Source organism: Plutella xylostella, chromosome 8, assembly GCF_932276165.1.
Source record: "Plutella xylostella chromosome 8, ilPluXylo3.1, whole genome shotgun sequence".
NCBI classification, from domain to species: domain Eukaryota; kingdom Metazoa; phylum Arthropoda; class Insecta; order Lepidoptera; family Plutellidae; genus Plutella; species Plutella xylostella.
Window position 1 is genome coordinate 1840136 of NC_063988.1, and position 18884 is coordinate 1859019.

The 18884-nt window shown below is 39.7% G+C and overlaps 2 protein-coding genes across 2 annotated transcripts in view; one reads left to right on the forward strand and one right to left on the reverse strand.

The window, feature by feature from the left end:
* Positions 1 to 5691, forward strand: part of LOC105393737 (receptor-type guanylate cyclase gcy-25) — a 58826-nt gene extending 53135 nt beyond the window's left edge. Inside the window, exons 13-15 of the mRNA XM_011565536.3 lie at positions 3002 to 3220; positions 3508 to 3599; positions 3882 to 5691. Coding sequence (XP_011563838.3) covers positions 3002 to 3220; positions 3508 to 3599; positions 3882 to 4010 — 440 coding nt within the window. The 3' untranslated portion in view covers positions 4011 to 5691. The remainder of the gene's footprint in view (positions 1 to 3001; positions 3221 to 3507; positions 3600 to 3881) is intronic.
* Positions 5692 to 7504: 1813 nt separating this feature from the next.
* Positions 7505 to 18884, reverse strand: part of LOC105393739 — a 45421-nt gene continuing 34041 nt past the window's right edge. The window contains exons 7-16 of the mRNA XM_048622592.1: positions 14798 to 14923; positions 14239 to 14367; positions 12896 to 13025; positions 12213 to 12335; positions 11566 to 11655; positions 11039 to 11162; positions 10409 to 10497; positions 9903 to 10032; positions 8326 to 8417; positions 7505 to 7997 (exon numbers count right to left, since the gene is read on the reverse strand). Of these exons, the coding sequence (XP_048478549.1) occupies positions 7821 to 7997; positions 8326 to 8417; positions 9903 to 10032; positions 10409 to 10497; positions 11039 to 11162; positions 11566 to 11655; positions 12213 to 12335; positions 12896 to 13025; positions 14239 to 14367; positions 14798 to 14923 (1210 nt within the window). The 3' untranslated portion in view covers positions 7505 to 7820. The remainder of the gene's footprint in view (positions 7998 to 8325; positions 8418 to 9902; positions 10033 to 10408; positions 10498 to 11038; positions 11163 to 11565; positions 11656 to 12212; positions 12336 to 12895; positions 13026 to 14238; positions 14368 to 14797; positions 14924 to 18884) is intronic.

An 18884-nucleotide genomic window follows, 5' to 3' on the forward strand; every position in this document is an offset into this window, starting at 1 on the left:
ACAATATACTTCCATCCTTACAGTCTGGATTCCGCAAGAATCGTGGTACAATTACTGCATTGCTTGATGTTACAGATAATATTCTGGCTGAACAGGACATAGGTAATGCGACGATTCTATCGTTGCTGGACTTCTCACGTGCGTTTGATTGCCTGGATATTGATCTGCTTCTAGCTAAATTAACTTACTATGGTATAAGTGGTCATGCCATTGATTGGTTCAACAGTTATCTGTCGAATAGAACCCAGTCTGTCAAACTAATGCTGAATAATGGCACTAGCATCACATCAAATCCTTTACCCGTTAGTCGTGGGGTACCGCAAGGCTCAATCCTTGGTCCCCTTTTGTTTATAATTTATAGCACGGATCTAACCGCTGAAATTAAATATTGTAAGTACCACTGTTACGCTGATGATGTTCAACTCTATGCATCAGTCGCACCGGATAATTTGCAAAAAGTACTGGAGGGAATCAATGGTGATCTTGATAACATAGATAACTGGTCTAAAGATAATGCGTTGGTGCTGAACCCATCTAAATCGAAATATATGGTTTTGGGCTCCACTATGCAGGTCAGAAACATTATTAATACTAATGCTTTAACTATAAACATGAAAGGCCAGAGTATTGAACGCGTTCACGAGGCAAAGTGTCTGGGTTTGCTCCTTGATAGTGGTTTAAAATTTGAAAATCACATTCAGAATATTGTCAAAAACTGTTTTTTCCGTCTTAAAGTTCTATATAAAATCCGCTCCTTACTAACAGAAAAAGTACGCATTACGCTGTGTGAGACTCTAATCCTCTCTAGGCTGAATTATGGAGATACTGTTTACGGCCCTTGTCTTCTTGAGCGAACTCGGCGTCTAATACAGCGGGTGCAAAACGCCTGCTGTCGTTTTTGTTTTGACGTACCACCTCGAGGACACATTACTCCTTTTCTAAATAAAGCATCCATGCTAAACATGGAGGCCCGAAGGTACCTGCATACTTGTAGCCTAGTTTTCGACGTGTTAAAGTTTCAAAAACCTGAATACTTGTTTTCTAAACTTTGTTTCTCCCCTTTTCATGACAGGTATGGTACTAGATCTTTCCGCCCAATTTTGTCTGTCCCTAAACATGTTAGCGCCGCGTTTGAAGGAAGTTTCCGTTATCAAGCAACAAAATGCTGGAATAATATTCCACCACCTATAAGGCTCTTAAAAAATAAAATTAATTTTAAAAATAAAATAAAATTGTTTCTTCTTATTAAGCAAAAGACTTGATAACAAATTTAGTTATCTACAATAACTATTTATTCATTACATATTTTCTATATTTTTGTTACATCCGGCGCAGATCGTCTAACAATAAATACATTCATGCAATATTAATACTATGGTGGGTGCTCTGTCATCCACTGAGTACGACCCTGTGTCTCTTGCTGGTTAGCTGCACACCTTTACAACATTATCAAACTAAAATAGGTAATTTTTCTTTAAAACAATATATTTTAAGTAGTTTTTTTTTGCTCACAATTTATGTAATTCGGCACCCTTGGAACAATTAAATGGGAGGTAACTGAAAATCAGCGGTTTGCTCCTGGAGTAAACATCCACGCTGAGTTACTTCACCCTTTTGGTCCGCTTCAACACACAACCTGCCAAGTACAAACCTGTCTTTATCATAGCTACTATTTACCTAGTTATAAGTACAAATGTGTATATCTGTAATTGTGATTTGTTGTGTATGTAAGAAAGTGGATCAAATAAACGCTTTATCTATCTATCTATCTATCTGATGGTAATTAACTGACACCGAGGCCGAGATATTGTCAGACTTACTTGACACAACATTTTTAAAAAGAGAAACAGTCTATAATATAAGAGAATAGTATATATGCTAAGACCCATGACTCGAGCTCACATTTCCAACTAGATCAAACTGTTTGCATGAAGGTGGATATCCTTTTGTTGACTGTACTAAACTACACAGTGAGGTAGGAACGTCACGTACTTAATTTATATGTGACAGCAACACAATAGGACCATGACCATGACACATGATCAATCAACCAAAACATTACAGCATTACAGTGTTTAGTAGGTCTATGCATTACAGAGTGTTAAGGTAACACACACCTTAATCTCCTGCTTGACAGATTGGACACATAATTTAACAAAATGCAACCTATATCTGAACAGAAACTGCCCCGACCGGAACTCAAACCCGAAACCTACCGAGGTCAAGACTGTGCTATAATCTGCATCATCCGGTCGTGTTAACGACAAAAGCATCATGTCATAATCTAATAATGATGTTGTTTATTTACCAAAGTTGTTGTTTATTTATATTGTGCTGAGTCTAGTGTGGCAGACCGCCAAAGCTGACGGACAGCTGGTTTAAAATTAGATTTGGTAATTTTAGGGCTGAATCTTACCTGTTGGAATTTATATTTAACGATTGCATAGCACACATACCTACCTACCCAACCCAGTGATGAATAATCGATATAGTCTTTACTTAGTTACTTACCTCTTTTAAAATAGTGATGCTAGCTGGTAAAACCTTCAGGAGGTACCTAGTTTAGAACTTTCATGGAAATACATCCACCCAAATGATCATTACCATAAGCCACCAATGGTGCACTCTACAGAGCTGCAGCTAGATACCACAGGAATCCCAAGGAGCATCACAATACTCTGTCATAGTCCTTCCTCACCCATTCACCAAAAAAACCTCCACTCATCCTACCCTTTTCTGGTTTTTGGAACCCAGTTCGTAAAGTACTCTAGGAACTATGCTCAATTATGTACAAGTGACCCTGTATTCTTCTTCTTCCTTGCCTTATCCTTATTTAGGGTCGGCTTTGTTAGTCATGTCACGCCATTTTACCCTATCCTCTGTCATATCCTCATTCACTCCACACTCTCTCTCATATTTTCTTTCACCACGCCACGTCTTGTACGTACAAGTGACCCTGTATTTTAGTAAATAAAGATTTTTCTTTTCTATCTACCCACAGGCAACCGGCACGCATCAGAGATAGCGGACATGTCGCTGTGCCTGCTCCACAGCCTCGAAGGGGCTCGGGTGCCGCACCTGCCCCTGGAACCGCTGCGTATCCGCGCCGGGATCAACACGGGCGGCTGCGTGGCCGGGGTCGTGGGGGCTACTATGCCCCGGTACTGCCTGTTTGGGGACACGATTAATACGGCTAGCAGGATGGAGAGCACGGGGGAACGTGAGTGGTTTTGAGTTTTTGACACCAGTTATCGTACCATAAACTGAAATAATTGGTAGCATCTGACAGTTGTTTGTTACAGTCGTCCAACTGAAGTTGTTCAGGAGTCGAACTTTAATAAACCATAAACAAACAAGATAGATAATGCTTTTAGCATTTAGTCCACCCTTTGTACACTTATTTATACATTTGTGCAATAAAGGATTACATAATATATCTAATAAAAAAAACAAACCTAAGTCCGCATTTTAATAAGTTATACAATTAATTTTTTTTCTTATTTTCAGCCATGAAAATCCATATATCAGACACGACGAAGAAAGCGCTGGATGAAATAGGTGGTTATGAGGTTGAGTCACGTGGAATTATAGACATTGCGGTGAGTAATAAAACTAATAAATGTACAGTATGGGGCAGAGAAACCTGACCCCGCTCAAGAGATCATTATCATAATACATATTAACACCCAAGACCAGAGTTTAAATATCTGTCTTTAAACAAATACCTATATCGAATACAGCCGGGAATCGAACCCGAGATCTTCCTTCAGCATATCAATCAGGATCACTAACCACTACGCCATTCAGTCGTCTATAATGTATGAGTAAGGCTACTGTACGATATTTTAATAAATAATAGCAATAATTATATATTTTTCCAGGGTAAAGGGGCAATGGAGACATTCTGGCTGACGGGCAAGATCGGCGGTAACGTGGAGCCCGACAGCCCGCGCTGCCTCCGCCTGAACGACTACGATCAGAATATACTGGAATTGTTAATACGATCTTAAAATAATTCAGTTTAGAACTTAAGTTTTGGCATAGGTCTATTTTTTTTCAATACAGTTTTGCTTAGGAAGGGTAAGCGTTTCCTATAACTAGTTTATATATGAAATAGTCAAACTACACTGAAATAAACTAGATTTGTACATTTTACTATAGACGATACGTATAACGTATCGTAAAGCCTAGTCATAGGCCTTCGGGCAGCTTGAAAACATCTGAAAGTCGGGTTGGCCACTTACCCGACAACTCTTTCAGAACAAGCTTGCTTTTGTTGGGGTCCACCAACCCGCACTATATAGGCCAGCGTGATGGACTAGGCCTAAAACCTTTCCTTCATTGGAAGGAGACCCGTGCCCCAGCAGTGGGGACGTGATGATAACGTATAGCACTCCAGTGTACACTCTGCCACGCAAATATCTGACCCCCACGCAGTTCATTTAGATTTACTTAGAAGGGCCTCCTACCACTGTTAACACGATTCTTAGCATCAAATAGAGAAATGAAGAAAGAAGATTAATACAAATGGATAAAATAAATAGATTTATAGAAAGTTAATGGTAAAGAACTTATTTGGGACCTTAGGTAGATGAAAAGATATCGCTCAACTCTTTTCTAGTTTTTAATTACTTAGTTACTATTTATTATTAGAGTTGGTAGAAAGTATATTTAGTACCTACTTAGTCGTAGTAAGAATCAAAGCAAAAATTGTATACCAGGTACTTACCTCAATTTGTTAATTTTTGTGTGTAAATTAATGTTTGATCTAATTTCTCATAGGTAATTAATAAATAAATGATAGGTAATATGTAAATAGATTAGGTACTTTATTCTCAGCAAAAACCTTGGTTTCGCTTGCATGATTTGATTATGCCCTAAACATATACTTACTTATTTTTTTGTAATCGTAGAGTGGCCTCCACAGAAACCTGATCCCTCTTAGATTGACATAGGTATATGACATTGCTACTGAGAAGGGGTCAGGTTTCTTTGGAGTCCACTGTACATAAATAGACATAGCACAGCAAGAAGTATCCACAAAATTTTGAATGAACGAATTTTGAAAAGGGATCAAACGTCCATCGTTATTACTTGTATGTATTTTAAGCTGACTTAGGCACATATTCATAGGATGATGTATAAGTGGTGTAAATAGGTGCAGTGCATCAATAACAAAAGATTCACTTAGGGCGCGGTGCCATTGGTGCGTTATGTTGTCGCAGCGTCGCGTCGGTCGTCCCTGCCACAATATATTTCTTTATCACCGTTCCTTTAAGATTATGCGACACAACTTTACGCAACGCGCCAATGGGGCTTCACCCTCGCTTTTTTAAAATAAGTAGAACCAAACCCTTAAACTTAATAGGTAAATGAGGATTTTATCATAAAATAAGATTCGCTCAATTTAGATATATGTACTTATAGTCCTGTTACTCCCCTGTGGAGCTTAGGGCTACAGACATTCTTCGCCACGCTTCCCTATCTTGAGCCGCCTCCTCCACTTGGGCCCACGATAGACCTGCTCACTTCTTTCACTACTTATTTGTGTTATTTTCGTTATGCTCAACATTATATAAATTCTGCGATACAGGTCCTAGTGCGGAATTTGCAGATAAAACCACTGTAAACATGTTCTATGGAAATAAATGCTTTTTACTTCTTTTTTTTTACTTCATTTCCACCTCCACTTTCCAGCTCTGTACGGGTCTACCGTCCTGGTACCTCTTACACACCATAACAATACGTTACTGTCTTAGTAGTCAGAGGTGCATTGATGTATCCACTTTGTTTTACCTCACTGTTACGAATATAAAATGTATTACATAACTGTAATTTTTCGGTGGATTTTTACTATACCTAAAAGCAGGTCAATGTAACCAACGTAGTATGGTTTTACCTTATTTAACCTGCCTCTAAGTAAAAATTTGCTGATTAAACTTCACTTGTTACTGTAACATGGTTTGTTAACTTAGTAAAATATTTAAGGATGTAGATAAATTGTGTTGTAACGTCTCCTTAAAAAATTATGTAAAATACCTAACCATATTTTTTCACTCACGAAATGTTATTTATTATTTTAATAAACTAATTTATTTGATGTTCTATGTAATGAAAAAATATTTATTACCTGTCTACCTATTTTAAAAGTTTATGTGAATAAAAAGTTTGAAATAAATAGATTGAAATAGTATTTTTGAAGAGTCAATTTAAATACGTCAATTACAAAATAAATTTTATGATCAATGTTAGATATTTAGGTGTTTTATTGTAGTTATTATGAAATATATTTGAGTTCGATTACTTACACACGGTAATGTAATGTCCTCCTAGCCGAATTTCTTCTATTGACTACAGCGGCCAATCTCAATTGAGATCAGCCATCTACCTACGCAGGAGTAGATTATAGTGCCCAAGTGTGTGCGCAGTACCCAGGAGCACTCTCTGTTCCATCACTCTCATAGCCCAATGGGACGGATTGACCGACACGACTGGAGAGAGCTAGGCGCAGGACCGACTGCTTTACATGCCCATCCGACAGCATGGATCGTTTCACTGTTTCGGACATCAGGTGATCAGCCTTCTATGTCCTAACCAAACTTAGAACCACAATTTTGAAACACAAATTGATGGTCCCACCCGGGGCCATGAAGCGAAGCTTCTCTACCACTAGACCACAGAGGTACATAAATATGTAGGTATATATACTAAAACTTAAAAAAAAATAAAAAAAATAATTAAAACATGACTGTTTTGTTAGTAAGTATATAATGTATTCAACGTCAAGTATAAAATATAGGGGGCACTAAGGTCTATAACTATGAGTACTTCTTAAAACTAATGCAAACTGAATAAGTAAATACACTTTTAAATAATTAGAGAGATCATAGTCTGAGATCATTTCACCTAGGTTTCTAAAATTACAGGATTTAAAATTTAACCACTGGATCTACTGATCAAACTGAACAACATTCTTAAAGAAACATTGCCGTCGTCGGCTATAAAATATTTTTTTCTCTTCTATTTCACAAAACCTACTGCAAATGATGTTTCTATGGAAAAGTAGCTTAGTTTTAATCAGTAGATAGTGTGGGTATTTTTTTCAGTGTCTTTATTCCCCTGTATGCTATAACTACAGAGTGGAATATTTATATAACTGCCATAGTTATGATAAAAATCCATCCTGTCTATATCCTATAGGATTAAAATCTAACATTTAATTACATTTACTTATATAAAATTAATCACTAAATACGAACGTATACAATATAATGCTTGATTCATGAATGTTTCTAAATACATACCTATTAAAAGTATATTTAATTACACTACTTAGCTCAAAATTATAACTAATTTAAGACAAACGGATAAATAAAAAAAGTAGCATTCATTGAGTAACAAAATACCGAAGGTATCTCGCGCTAGTATCTTTTTATAAAATATCTTTGATACCAAATAAATAAATAATATACAGGATTGTAATATCCTGTATATATATAGCTCGGGTACGTTATCGACGTTATAATATATCGACACTCACCCTGCGAATAATACAATTCATAGTCACGTTTATCTACATCGATAACAGACTTTTGCAGGGAGGACAGAGGCTAAATCAGAAAAATTATAACATCATAACAAAAACCATAAAAAAATACAAAGACTCTCTACGTATCTTCAACCCTACGAGTATTATGTCGATTTGCTGAAAGGAACTTTAAAGTCTATCTCTTTATACTGTCAAAGCAGCAATATATTCAAGCTCGACATTAGCTTAAAGTTCCTTTCTGCAACTCAGAGTTACTCAAAACAATACAAACTTAAGTAATCTTCGCATGAGTCTGCGAGGCGGGCTGGTACCTCGGCGAGGTTTTTCCCCGTTGGGACTGGATGCGCGCGAGGAAACTCGGAGTGTAGTCGAGGGACGAAGTCGTGGGTCGGACGGGGGACGGCCCGGTCCGCCCTTCTAGCCAATACGTTGTCATTTCGCCTTTGCCCTGAATATAAAAAGTAATGTTTTAGCAAGATAAAATTGTGGTGCATATGGCAAGAGAAATCTCTTGCTGTGAAAAAAGGAAGGTCAATTTATTTTATAACTGTAAGCGTTTTCAGGATCTACTATGGTCACATTGGCCACAAGGCGTTGCAAACCAGCTAGCCTTGCACAGGGCGCGCTCGTCAAGACGTGACAAATGTTCTCCATCGAACTCGCTCTCGTAGCTGCGCGACGTGTGTGAGCTCCAGGATCTAGCGCCTCTGGACCTCCGAATCACCCCCTACCACTATTACAACACCCTGTATTTAAAACCCCTCGTGAAGGGCTACCTTGACGTCGACGACGCCGCGCGGCTGCATCACGAACAGCCCCGTGCGATCCAGCGCGCGCTTCACGTCCGAGGACACCTGGATCTTCATTGCTGTGGAGACAAGCAGTTTACGTTTAGAACATAAAAAATAGTAGTTAAAATATTGATAAGTGGCTTTTACAATGAGCTGTCTGTGTCTTAAAGGGTTTTCCAATGGGAAGGTAGCCTTGCTGTTAATCAAAAGATCAAGGGTGTCAGCTTACTACATGCCAAATAAGTAAGTATATTAAAAGTTTATTGGTTCTGCTGTTTCTTCTTGAAAGAATAATAAACAATAAAATGAAACACTCATTCATCCTTCATCATTATCATCCTGGGCAATCAACGAGTGTCGTTAAACTGACTGACCAATCCTTTCACCAAGTCATATTATGCTAGTGTTTGTCTAATTCGTTGAAGAAGGAGTCCATCATCCTGACTCAACAGTAGGATTAAAGAAATCTATAAATCCATAACAGCAAACAGCGCACTCACGCTCACTCATGCTCTACATGCGGCTGGCTGTATTGATGGTGTCTCCGAACAGGCAGTTGTTATACATCTTCATAATATTAGTAGTAAAACAGTAGGATTACAGTTAAACTACACAAAGCAAATCTTCAAATCCACAACAGCAGACAGCGCACTCACGCTCGCCGCGCTCTTCATGTGGTTGGCAGTAGCGCGGTATCTTCATAATATTAGTAGAGCAGTTACAGTCAAACTACACCACTAAGCAAATCTATAACAGCAAACAGCGCACTCACCTTCGTCGTCGACTCTCCATACGACTAGCCGTCTTAATAGTGTCTCCGAACAGGCAGTAGCTACACATCTTCATAATATTAGTAACTAGTAGAACAGTAGGATTACAGTTAAGCTACGCCACAAAGCAAATCCACAACAGCAAACAGCGCACTCACGAAGGCCAGTGCTCTCCATGCGGCTTGCGGTGTTGAAGTGTTGATGGTGTCACCGAACAGGCAGAAGCTATATATGTTCATAATATTAGTAATAGAACAGTCGAATTACAGTTAGGTAGGTACAGATAAGCTACACAAGGCAAATCTACAACAGCAAACAGCGCACTCACGTTCTCCCGTGCTCTCCATACGACTAGCAGTGTTGATGGTGATGGTGTCTCCGAACAGGCAGTAGTTATACATCTCAATAATATCAGTAGAACAGTAGGATTACTGTTAAACTACACCACAAAGCAAATCCACAACAGCAAACAGCGAACTTACGTTCGCCCGTGCTCTCCATGCGACTAGCAGTGTTGATGGTGTCTCCGAACAGGCAGTAGCGGGGCATCTTCATAATATTAGTAGTAGAACAGTAGGATTACAGCTATGCTACACCACAAAGTAATTCCACAAATCCACAACATCAAACAGCGCACTCACGTTCGCCCGTGCTTTCCATGTGGCTGGCGGAGGCAGTAGCGTGTCATCTTCATAATATTAGCAGTAGAACAGTAGGATTACAGTTAAACTATACCACAAAGCAAAGATTTATACAATTCTACAAATCCACAACAGCAAACAGCGCACTCACGTTCGCCCGTGCTCTCCATACGGCTAGCCGTGTTGATGGTGTCTCCGAACAGGCAGTACCGCGGCATCTTGCTGCCCACGATGCCGGCCACGCACGGGCCCATGTGGATGCCGCTACGCATGCAGAGGGTCTGGGGGTAGTGGGTGGTTGGGTTAGTATAGAGGTTTATTAGCGACGAGCTTAAAGGAGCGAGCGTGTTGGTAAAGCGGCTTTTGCACTTCTGCCCGGTGGCAGAAGTGCAAAAGCCGCTTTTATGTAGATATTTGGATACCACATCATCACTAGTATACACTGGACTGCAAATGTAGGTAGGTACTACGTTTTCAGACCACGTTGCTTAGTTATTTCAAAAGTGTTAGTCGAAAGGGCGGAACCAATTCGTAATTCAGAATATTTATTGTTTTATGGAAAATTTTAATTTAGCATGAGTCTGGGCAGTCACTCCTGAGTTTTCAACCATCTAAGGCATACCACAGTCAAGTTTCATAAAAAAGAAGTTAACATACCTGGTCGGGTCGGTGCGGCAGGCGGCACGCGGCGGTCGCCTCCAGCAGCTCCAACGCCATGCTCGCGATCTCCGTCGCGTGCTTGTTGCCTGGAATAGATGGAGGGATTATTTAAAATATTCGTACAACTTGAAACCTATATACTCGTATCAAACATAGACCAACGCGGACTCGGGTATCAGAATAAATTAATACACAATCATATCTTACTAATACACTCACTGGCAATGAAAAAGTTCCACTCACAAAATGCTGACACAACAAACATTTTATATAAATATTGAATAAAAGATTATTATTTATTTTTTATTTATTTGGTTATACCCCTGATATATGCTCTGTTAAAAGTAGTTAAGTCAATGCAGGTATTTTCTATTTAGGAGTAATTTGGGGCTTGTCTCACTGGAACTGTTTCATTGCCCGTGAGTGTATTATACGTAAAAGTTTGAGACGATGGACGTTTGTAAATCTTTCACGGAGAAACAACTGCAGAAATTTGGTGTATAGAAACCTGACTTCCCGTAACATATAGGCTACTATTATCTCGTAATTCATACGAAAATTTTTAAATACGAATCTGGCAGGGAAAACTAGTGGTGCTAAGCACCAAATTTCAAGTTCTAAGTTTACCATTCCTGACGGGCAGGCCGGACGCCACCATGTAGGAGTCGCCGATGGTCTCGATCTTGTACACGTCGTAGCACTCGATGCGCTCGTCGAACACCTTGTACACTGAGTTCAGGAAACTTATCACCTGGAACCAGAACAATATTGTTACACCAGTCATTATTATTAACTAGTTAAGTATTGTTATTATTGCGCCTCTATGTAGCACTAAGGTTTTTCTTTTTAACTGTAATTCTATGTAGTGTGATGATTAATAAATAAATCATTATGGTTACCTAATATCTGTAATCTTCTACTGCTGCCGCTACACGGGACCGTTATTGACGTAGATAAACGTCGCTGTGACGCTATTCGCCATAAATACGGCGCTGTGATTGGTGGTAAGCGCATTTATCGCTGTCAATATAAATACCTTAATAAATAATACCTTACAAAAGATTAGTAGCAGATCGTATGAATACGTAGTTTAGTTCCCGATTTTGCCGTAAATATTTTGTCACAGATTACATGATAACTTCAGTGGTTCGTACCTGGTATGGGGTGGAGACGGCAGCGATGGCTGTGAAACCGACGATGTCGCTGAAATACACAGTGACGGATGCGAAGAACTCGGCAGGAACCTGAAAACAGTAGTTATGGTAACTTTTTAATATATTTTTATGTTAGTTTTTAAATAATATGGGGCCTTACCATAAAAACTTAGACAGTATTTAACAGATGTTTAGCGCTGTCAAACTCCAACGAAATGTGTCAAAATTCGTTTTAAACACTTGTTAAACAGTGTTTAAAGTTTTTTTTATGGTAGCACAGTTAATCTCGACTAGAGTTTGCCATAATCGTGGAAAAAATTTAAAACAAATGAAGAAATTCATCACATCACGCATGATGGTTCCATAATAACTGGTTTTCGGAAAGCCGCTTTTTGTCGCCGGTTCCATTCCGTTACGTATATGTGCTGTGACCATAATGATACCTGTTACGTCTGCTTGAGCTGCTTGGCGACGCTCGGCGGCAGAATCTGGTACAGCAGCGAGTCGCTCAGCTCCTTCTCCGTCAGGTCGCGTTACTGTGTGCTGTGACCATAATGATACCTGTTGCGTCTGCTTGAGCTGGTACAGAGTCGCTCAGCTCCTTCTCCGTCAGGTCGCGTTACTGTGTGCTGTGACCACAATGATACCTGTTGCGTCTGCTTGAGCTGCTTGGCGACGCTCGGCGGCAGCATCTGGTACAGCAGCGAGTCGCTCAGCTCCTTCTCGTACTGCAGCTCGCGGGCCTTTTCTGTCAGGTTGCGGGCGTACACCTGGGAATTACAAAAAAACTATCTATAATAAAACGAGATGTAAACGTGTTCTCGAGTGGAGACCACGAACAAGCAACCGCAGTGTAGGACGCCTTCCTGCCCGCTGGACTGACGACCTTAGGCGGGTAGCCGGTAGTGGCTGGATGTTGTGGCGTTGTGGAATGTAGTGGCGCTCCTTGGGAGAGGCCTATTTCCAGCAGTGGATGAATATGGCTGATGATGATCATTGCGGTATTGAAAGTAACATCCTATACAGAAAAAAACTGGCTAAACTTTGTTAGATCGGCGCAAATAACCAGTTTCTCTCTGTGTTCTATACAGAAGTCAGAACTCATAATGATGCAGTTTATTAAGAGCACCTCCCTTTTCAATGAAGGAGTAGCAACCATTCCATAGATAGAACACACATAAATCGGATTACATACATACATAATCATGCTCACGGCTGTAATCCCCGAAGGGGTATTCAGAGATGATTTGCTTTTCGCTGTACATTTACACTCACGTGATAGGTCGCGATCCGTATAGACGTTATGGAACGAGTTTACAATTGTATTGACCTGTATAGTGTTGACGGCGTTTTTAACCAGTGCGATGATGATGGGCGACACCACGCACACCAGCACCAGGATGCCCGCGCACACCAGCTCGCTCTGGCGCGCTTCTAGAAGGTTCTCCGTCACGCCCTCCCTGGAAATTATGACAGCATGTTTGTGGCAAAGAATTTTTGGAAACGAGAGTGCACCAAATAGTAAAGCAGTGTGCGAATCATGAGTACTGTCGACTCAGTCGGCAAGCCGATAACAATTTGTATGGCATCTTGATCAGCGCCCCTGTCGATAACGTTAGAAACTAATAAAACGTATGCAGATTTCAGTGACTTGCCTATCGAATTGCTATAGACTGACTGTGGTTAATAGAGAGTCAGATAAATTATCCGTCGCTGACTGCCCAGGGTACGCTAGAGATATGTTGATATGCCACTCTAGGAGGCTTTTTTCGATCATGTGCAATAATAATGACAAAATAAAAACAGTGGCTGCGATTCGCAAACGTTTGCCAATAAACAATATTTATTTTGTTTCACGTACGCCGATTCAAGTGGCCTACCCACGATTATTATAGATATAAACTGTGTAATTAGTGCAGTATGTTCACATGAAACTACGCACAACTATCTCTAGTGGTATTGCATAATTACAGGGGTGGTCAAGTGCTGATATAGATTGATGATATTGAATCAGCTTAACTAAACGAGTCCGCTTTCACTACAACACTAAATAACATGACAATACGAGTGAAACAAAAATTTTAAAATTGAGATTTTCAGCCAGTTTTCGGCGTTATAATATTATAACGCCGAAAACTGGCTAGAATATTCTAGCCAGTTAGCTAGCTAGAATAGTCTATGTTTTCGGCCACATTCAAGACCTGAAAGCAAATTATGCGTTCTATTGTAAATAAAAATAAAGTCAGTTTTTCATTTAAATTCCTTATCCTCAGTTTTTAAGGCAAGTGTAATCGCCGTGAGACATCCTGTAAGTATAATAAATCATATCATTTGCTGCTTTAGTTTACTCGGGAGCTAGGCTGGCACAAAGGTTCCACTTCCACTCGAGAGAGCTACGTACACTAATTTCGCCTCCTCCCAGAATATAATAATATATACTTAATAGAATATAAGGTATAATAATAATATAATAATAATGGCAATAGGCCCGCCCCCTATTTGGCAATAGGCCCGCCCCCTATTACATTGGGACTAACATAACACTCTGGCGAAAAGTGGGTGCAGCAATGCACCTCTGCCTACCCCGCAAGGGAGTACATTAGTACAAGGCGTGAGTGCGTGTTTTTTTTTTTTTTTGTTTTTTTTTTTAATAATAATAATTATCTCCCTTACCTGATATATTCCCTAAGCTGCTTCTGCACGGCGCGCAGCTTATCCAGCAGGGTCCTGGTCTGGTCGAAGTATTCTATAGCATCGGTCACGCTGCCCGCCCTCGCCTTGTTGTCCACTATCATTTGATTCCTGAATATAAGAATGAAAAAATATAAGAACAAGTACCATCTCGCTGTTTTTCCTTCTTATTCCAATTATCTGATGTGGTGGTAGAGTCTGCATAAAGACTCACTGGAACAATTTTTTCCCACAATTTTCTGTCGTGAAAAGCGGGCGCTTACCCACCTGGTAATAAAATGGTAACTTAAAGAATTTTCATAAATGATGGCTTTAAGGCCAAAAAAAATACCTATCAGGCAAAATCTTCTTCTTAGCGCGAAACCTACAATACGCTAAATAATACATTCACGAGAAATGAAAAGTCCCACTTGCCATTAACGTTCCATATGTCACTGGAACATTTTCAATGCTCGTGAGTGTACATTCCCCGAAATGATAAACTGTTACTACAGCGCTTATAGCGATCATGAGCTCTCCTTTTTCCATAAGCTCAACTCACTTTTTCTCCAGCTCCTTGTACTCGGGGCTGTCCTCCTTGATGTCCTTGTGCAGCGGGATGAGCGCCGGCACCAGGTTCAGCGTGTTGTCCAGCAGGTCCCGGCCCAGCACCATGTGGGATATGAACCTGTAGACAATGGCAGAATAAAGTAAGGCACTTCTCCCATTACGATACGCCCGTGCGACTCTAGTATCGGAGACTTGTCGCCGCGAAGTATCTAACCTACATTTACGAGTATCGTAGTGTGAGAGTCTCCATATAAATCGACTGTAGCAATTAACAATGTCGTAACTGACTTTTGGCCATTTTTCAGATTATTGCACTAGAAGGTCATTATATCAATAAGGAAGGTGTTAGGAAAGTTTCAGCTCTTAATTATGAATATTTCCCGTTTTTTCTTGTGGAAAAAAGTCGGATCTGTTCATGGCAACCGCTTAACACTGTCGGTAAGTATGTTGCGACACTGTTCCCGGGGCGCTGTAATTGTATCACGCAACTTGGACACTTCCCGCCATGTTAGCGGGAGGAGTCCAAGTTGCGTGATACAATTTTATTATGTGGTCTTTAAGACCAATTAATTTATAAAAATAATGAAACTATAATGTCTTGCTCTAAATAATGGCAGATTTTGTGTATCAAGGAACGGGTAAAGATCTCAAGACAATGTATGACAGAAATTGAAGACTTGTGTACAAACATGTTCCATTAAAACGGATGCAATTAAACAAATATATACTTTTATAGCATCTCACATTAACAGGCATGCTTAATAAAATGATTTTTTTTAACAATGAATATTTTATGAAAATTTTCGTATGGAAGTGGTATAAATAGTACAGAGGCGCGAGCATAGGATTCGATACTATTTTCGAATCTACACGAAGAGTCGCTTTTACCAAACTCTAAACGTATTTAAATCAAATTTTAAATACATTTTGTACTAACTGACAGACGTATGACAGGCTACTAAATACGTTTAGCGTTTGGTGAAATTCCACCTAACATGGAAAAAACAAATGCCACTTTCGGAACTAACAAATTTGCCTTACATTTTGACAGTGACATTTGACGATACGCAACGTAAACGGAGGTTTCGAATCCTGTGCTCGGGTAACTGAACAGGTAACATTGTAGCAAACGGCACATCCAACAGTATAAACTGCGCATCATTTTAATTTTCAGTCGGATGTACCACATCCCACATTGTTACTTGCTTGCGTTTCAAGTACTACTGTTGTATATGGTATTACCGACTTTATTATTTGTTCTTCTTTCCCTTGTGATTGTTGGATATGGAAGAACCAACCTTGTTATTTGTACATAATGTTAAACTATTGAGTTGGATGTGGTACAATGTATCATTATTTTCTGTAAACGTTGTAAAATCTCGACCGGCTCTCTATAAAAGTTAGAGCCCAGCCTCACTAGAACCTCATTGACCGCGTTACCAGCAACGTGTCCAAGCTGTAAGTATTGAAATGTATGGTACCTAACTCACTTGGCGACGGTGTGGCATCGTCGCTAATACCATACGAATGCTTGGATACGTAGTTGCTGATGTGACCGTGGCCTAGTAAGAAAGGCCTCTTACTGTAAATTTACTATGGGCAGATTTTTCAAAAACAGTTAAAAGCTCTGGTATCTACAAAAATATTTTACTTTAATTTAGCACTCACATCTTTCGAAACCCCATACATAATATTCCAGAGTAGGTAATTCTGTATGGAAAACTGAAAAAAAATATATAATTTGCGTAGGTATGTCCCTTAGACTTTTTTAGTTGGACTGAAGGACCACGTGGTTCATGATTTCAAGAGCATTGCTTTTACATTCTGTATATTTATAGGTACCGATATTTTATTATTTTATTTGTTGTTTTTCGGATAACAACCGTCAATAAAATTCCTAATGGATTTGAAGATGAACTAGTGCAGTCACGTGCACTGTAAGCTGCAGGTTTCTCAGCCTCTTACTATACAGCTGCAATATATGCTAGATCTTTAGTGATAACAATAATAAATGACATCAGCGTAGGGAACAACACTCTCATGAACATCCAAACGAGCTTTTTGAGACACTTTCTTACTCCTCATAGTCCTCATTACAGAGTTCCAGGCTCCAATAAAATCTGATTTCCCACTTTCACTTTCAATATCCCCCTTACATCTCTCGTTAACAGGCTACCCAAACAATACAAACTCATTCTCTTGCTGTGCTCTTTAATTTTCTATCGTGATCTTACACTCAGTCACTGTTTCATCTCTTTCAAACATCATTACTTTTGCCTTTCATTCCCTTCATTTTTAAACAACATACCGGAAAGTTACTTATTTTTGCAGCTGTTCTACCGACGATGATAGTAAGACTTAATTGTCAGCATACAGTGTGCACTTAAGAAGTAACTTTTCGATTCGCAATCCTCGTTATCATCTTTTATATCCCTAACATAACTTTCTTTAAATAGATTAAACAGCCAAGGCGAAGCACACATTAAGCAGTGCTTAACACCCCTGTGGATGCTAAACCAGTCAGTGAAGGTTCTATTTATCCTAACGCAAGCCAAAGTTCCTAAAGGGATGCAGTGGTCGCGTCAATTGGCTGTCCACTCCATAAACGGACATTGTGTCCCACAAAATCATTCCTCCTTACTATAAAAGCCTTCCCTATATCTAAAAAGGCACAGAACTCTGTTAAGCCAGAACCTATCTGTGACATTTCGTAGTGATAAGATCGTAATCCACAAATCCCATTACCTTTCTTCAAATACCATGCCCACACATCCAAGATTTTTTATTCTCTGTCTCCCTATCTACCCTTTCAATCAATATTTTTGCATACAGAATCAACGATACTTAAGAGGCTGATGCCACGGTGAATGTTGTGGACCTGGAGAGAGCCTTTGTCTTTATGCAAAGGAACTATGACCGCTCCGCTCCAGTTACCTGGCACTGTACAACAGCAGCACTCATTGAGGAGTTGGTAAATCTCAGTTGCAGCCTCTCCCAATGAGCGCCACAAGACTCGGTCCTCGGACTTCCTCCTCCAACCACTACCGGCTACCCGCCTACGGTCCAGCGGGCAGGAGGGCGTCCCACCCTGCGTCTGCCTGTTCGTGGTCTCCACTCGAGAACTCGTCTACCCCAACTGTTATCGATTCTTCGGCAGATATGACCAGCCCACTGCCACTTTAGCTTGCATATTTTGACAGCTATGTCGGTAACCGTAGTCCTCTGACGGATAACCTGATTTTTGATACGATCTATCAAAGAAACCCCAAGCATTGCTCTCTCCATAGCACGCTGAGCGACTTGAAATCGGTGGACGAGTCCTACCGTCAGTGTCCAGGTCTCTGCACCATACGTCCTCACTGGCAAGACGCACTGGCTGAACACTTTTGTCTTCAGGCTCTGAGGAATGGCCGAGGAGAAAAAGTGACGAAGTTTCCCGAATTTCCCGTTCTTCGCATGCCTTAAGAAACTGCGACATTCAGTTTTGTGTCGAGAACTATTATCAGATTATCGTTGCATTATTATAATTGATAACTAAAATTTATCTTAAAAAATAGAAACAAAATAATGGAAAACTACAATGTTTATAGAAAAATTGATTCAGGAAAGCATCAATCCGACATCGTAAAGAATATAAAGTCCACTTAAAATAGCAGGATTTCCCACTTCCGACAAAATCTAGAGTAATAAGTTCAGTGAACATTGTTGAATCTCCCACTACCAACAAAATTTACAATACTAAGTCCAGTTAACATTGTTGGATCTAACTCTTCCGACAAAGTTAATCTGGGATTTGACGGTTAATAATGTCACATGTGCCTTTTTTCACCTTTCCTATCAAAAATACTAACTTTATATCTTACTACCTTGTGGCACATTTAAAACTAAGTCACCATGCCGAATTTGGTTAAGATAGATAGACTAATGTAAATTTTAGAACTATTTTAGTCATATTTAAAACTTAAAATGGCTCTACTGAAAAGTAGGGATTTTTCACTTACGACTATGTTAAATGCTGCAGTCGATTAATGTATATGAGATACATCGGCGGCGACTAGTCTCCGAGACTGAAATCACGC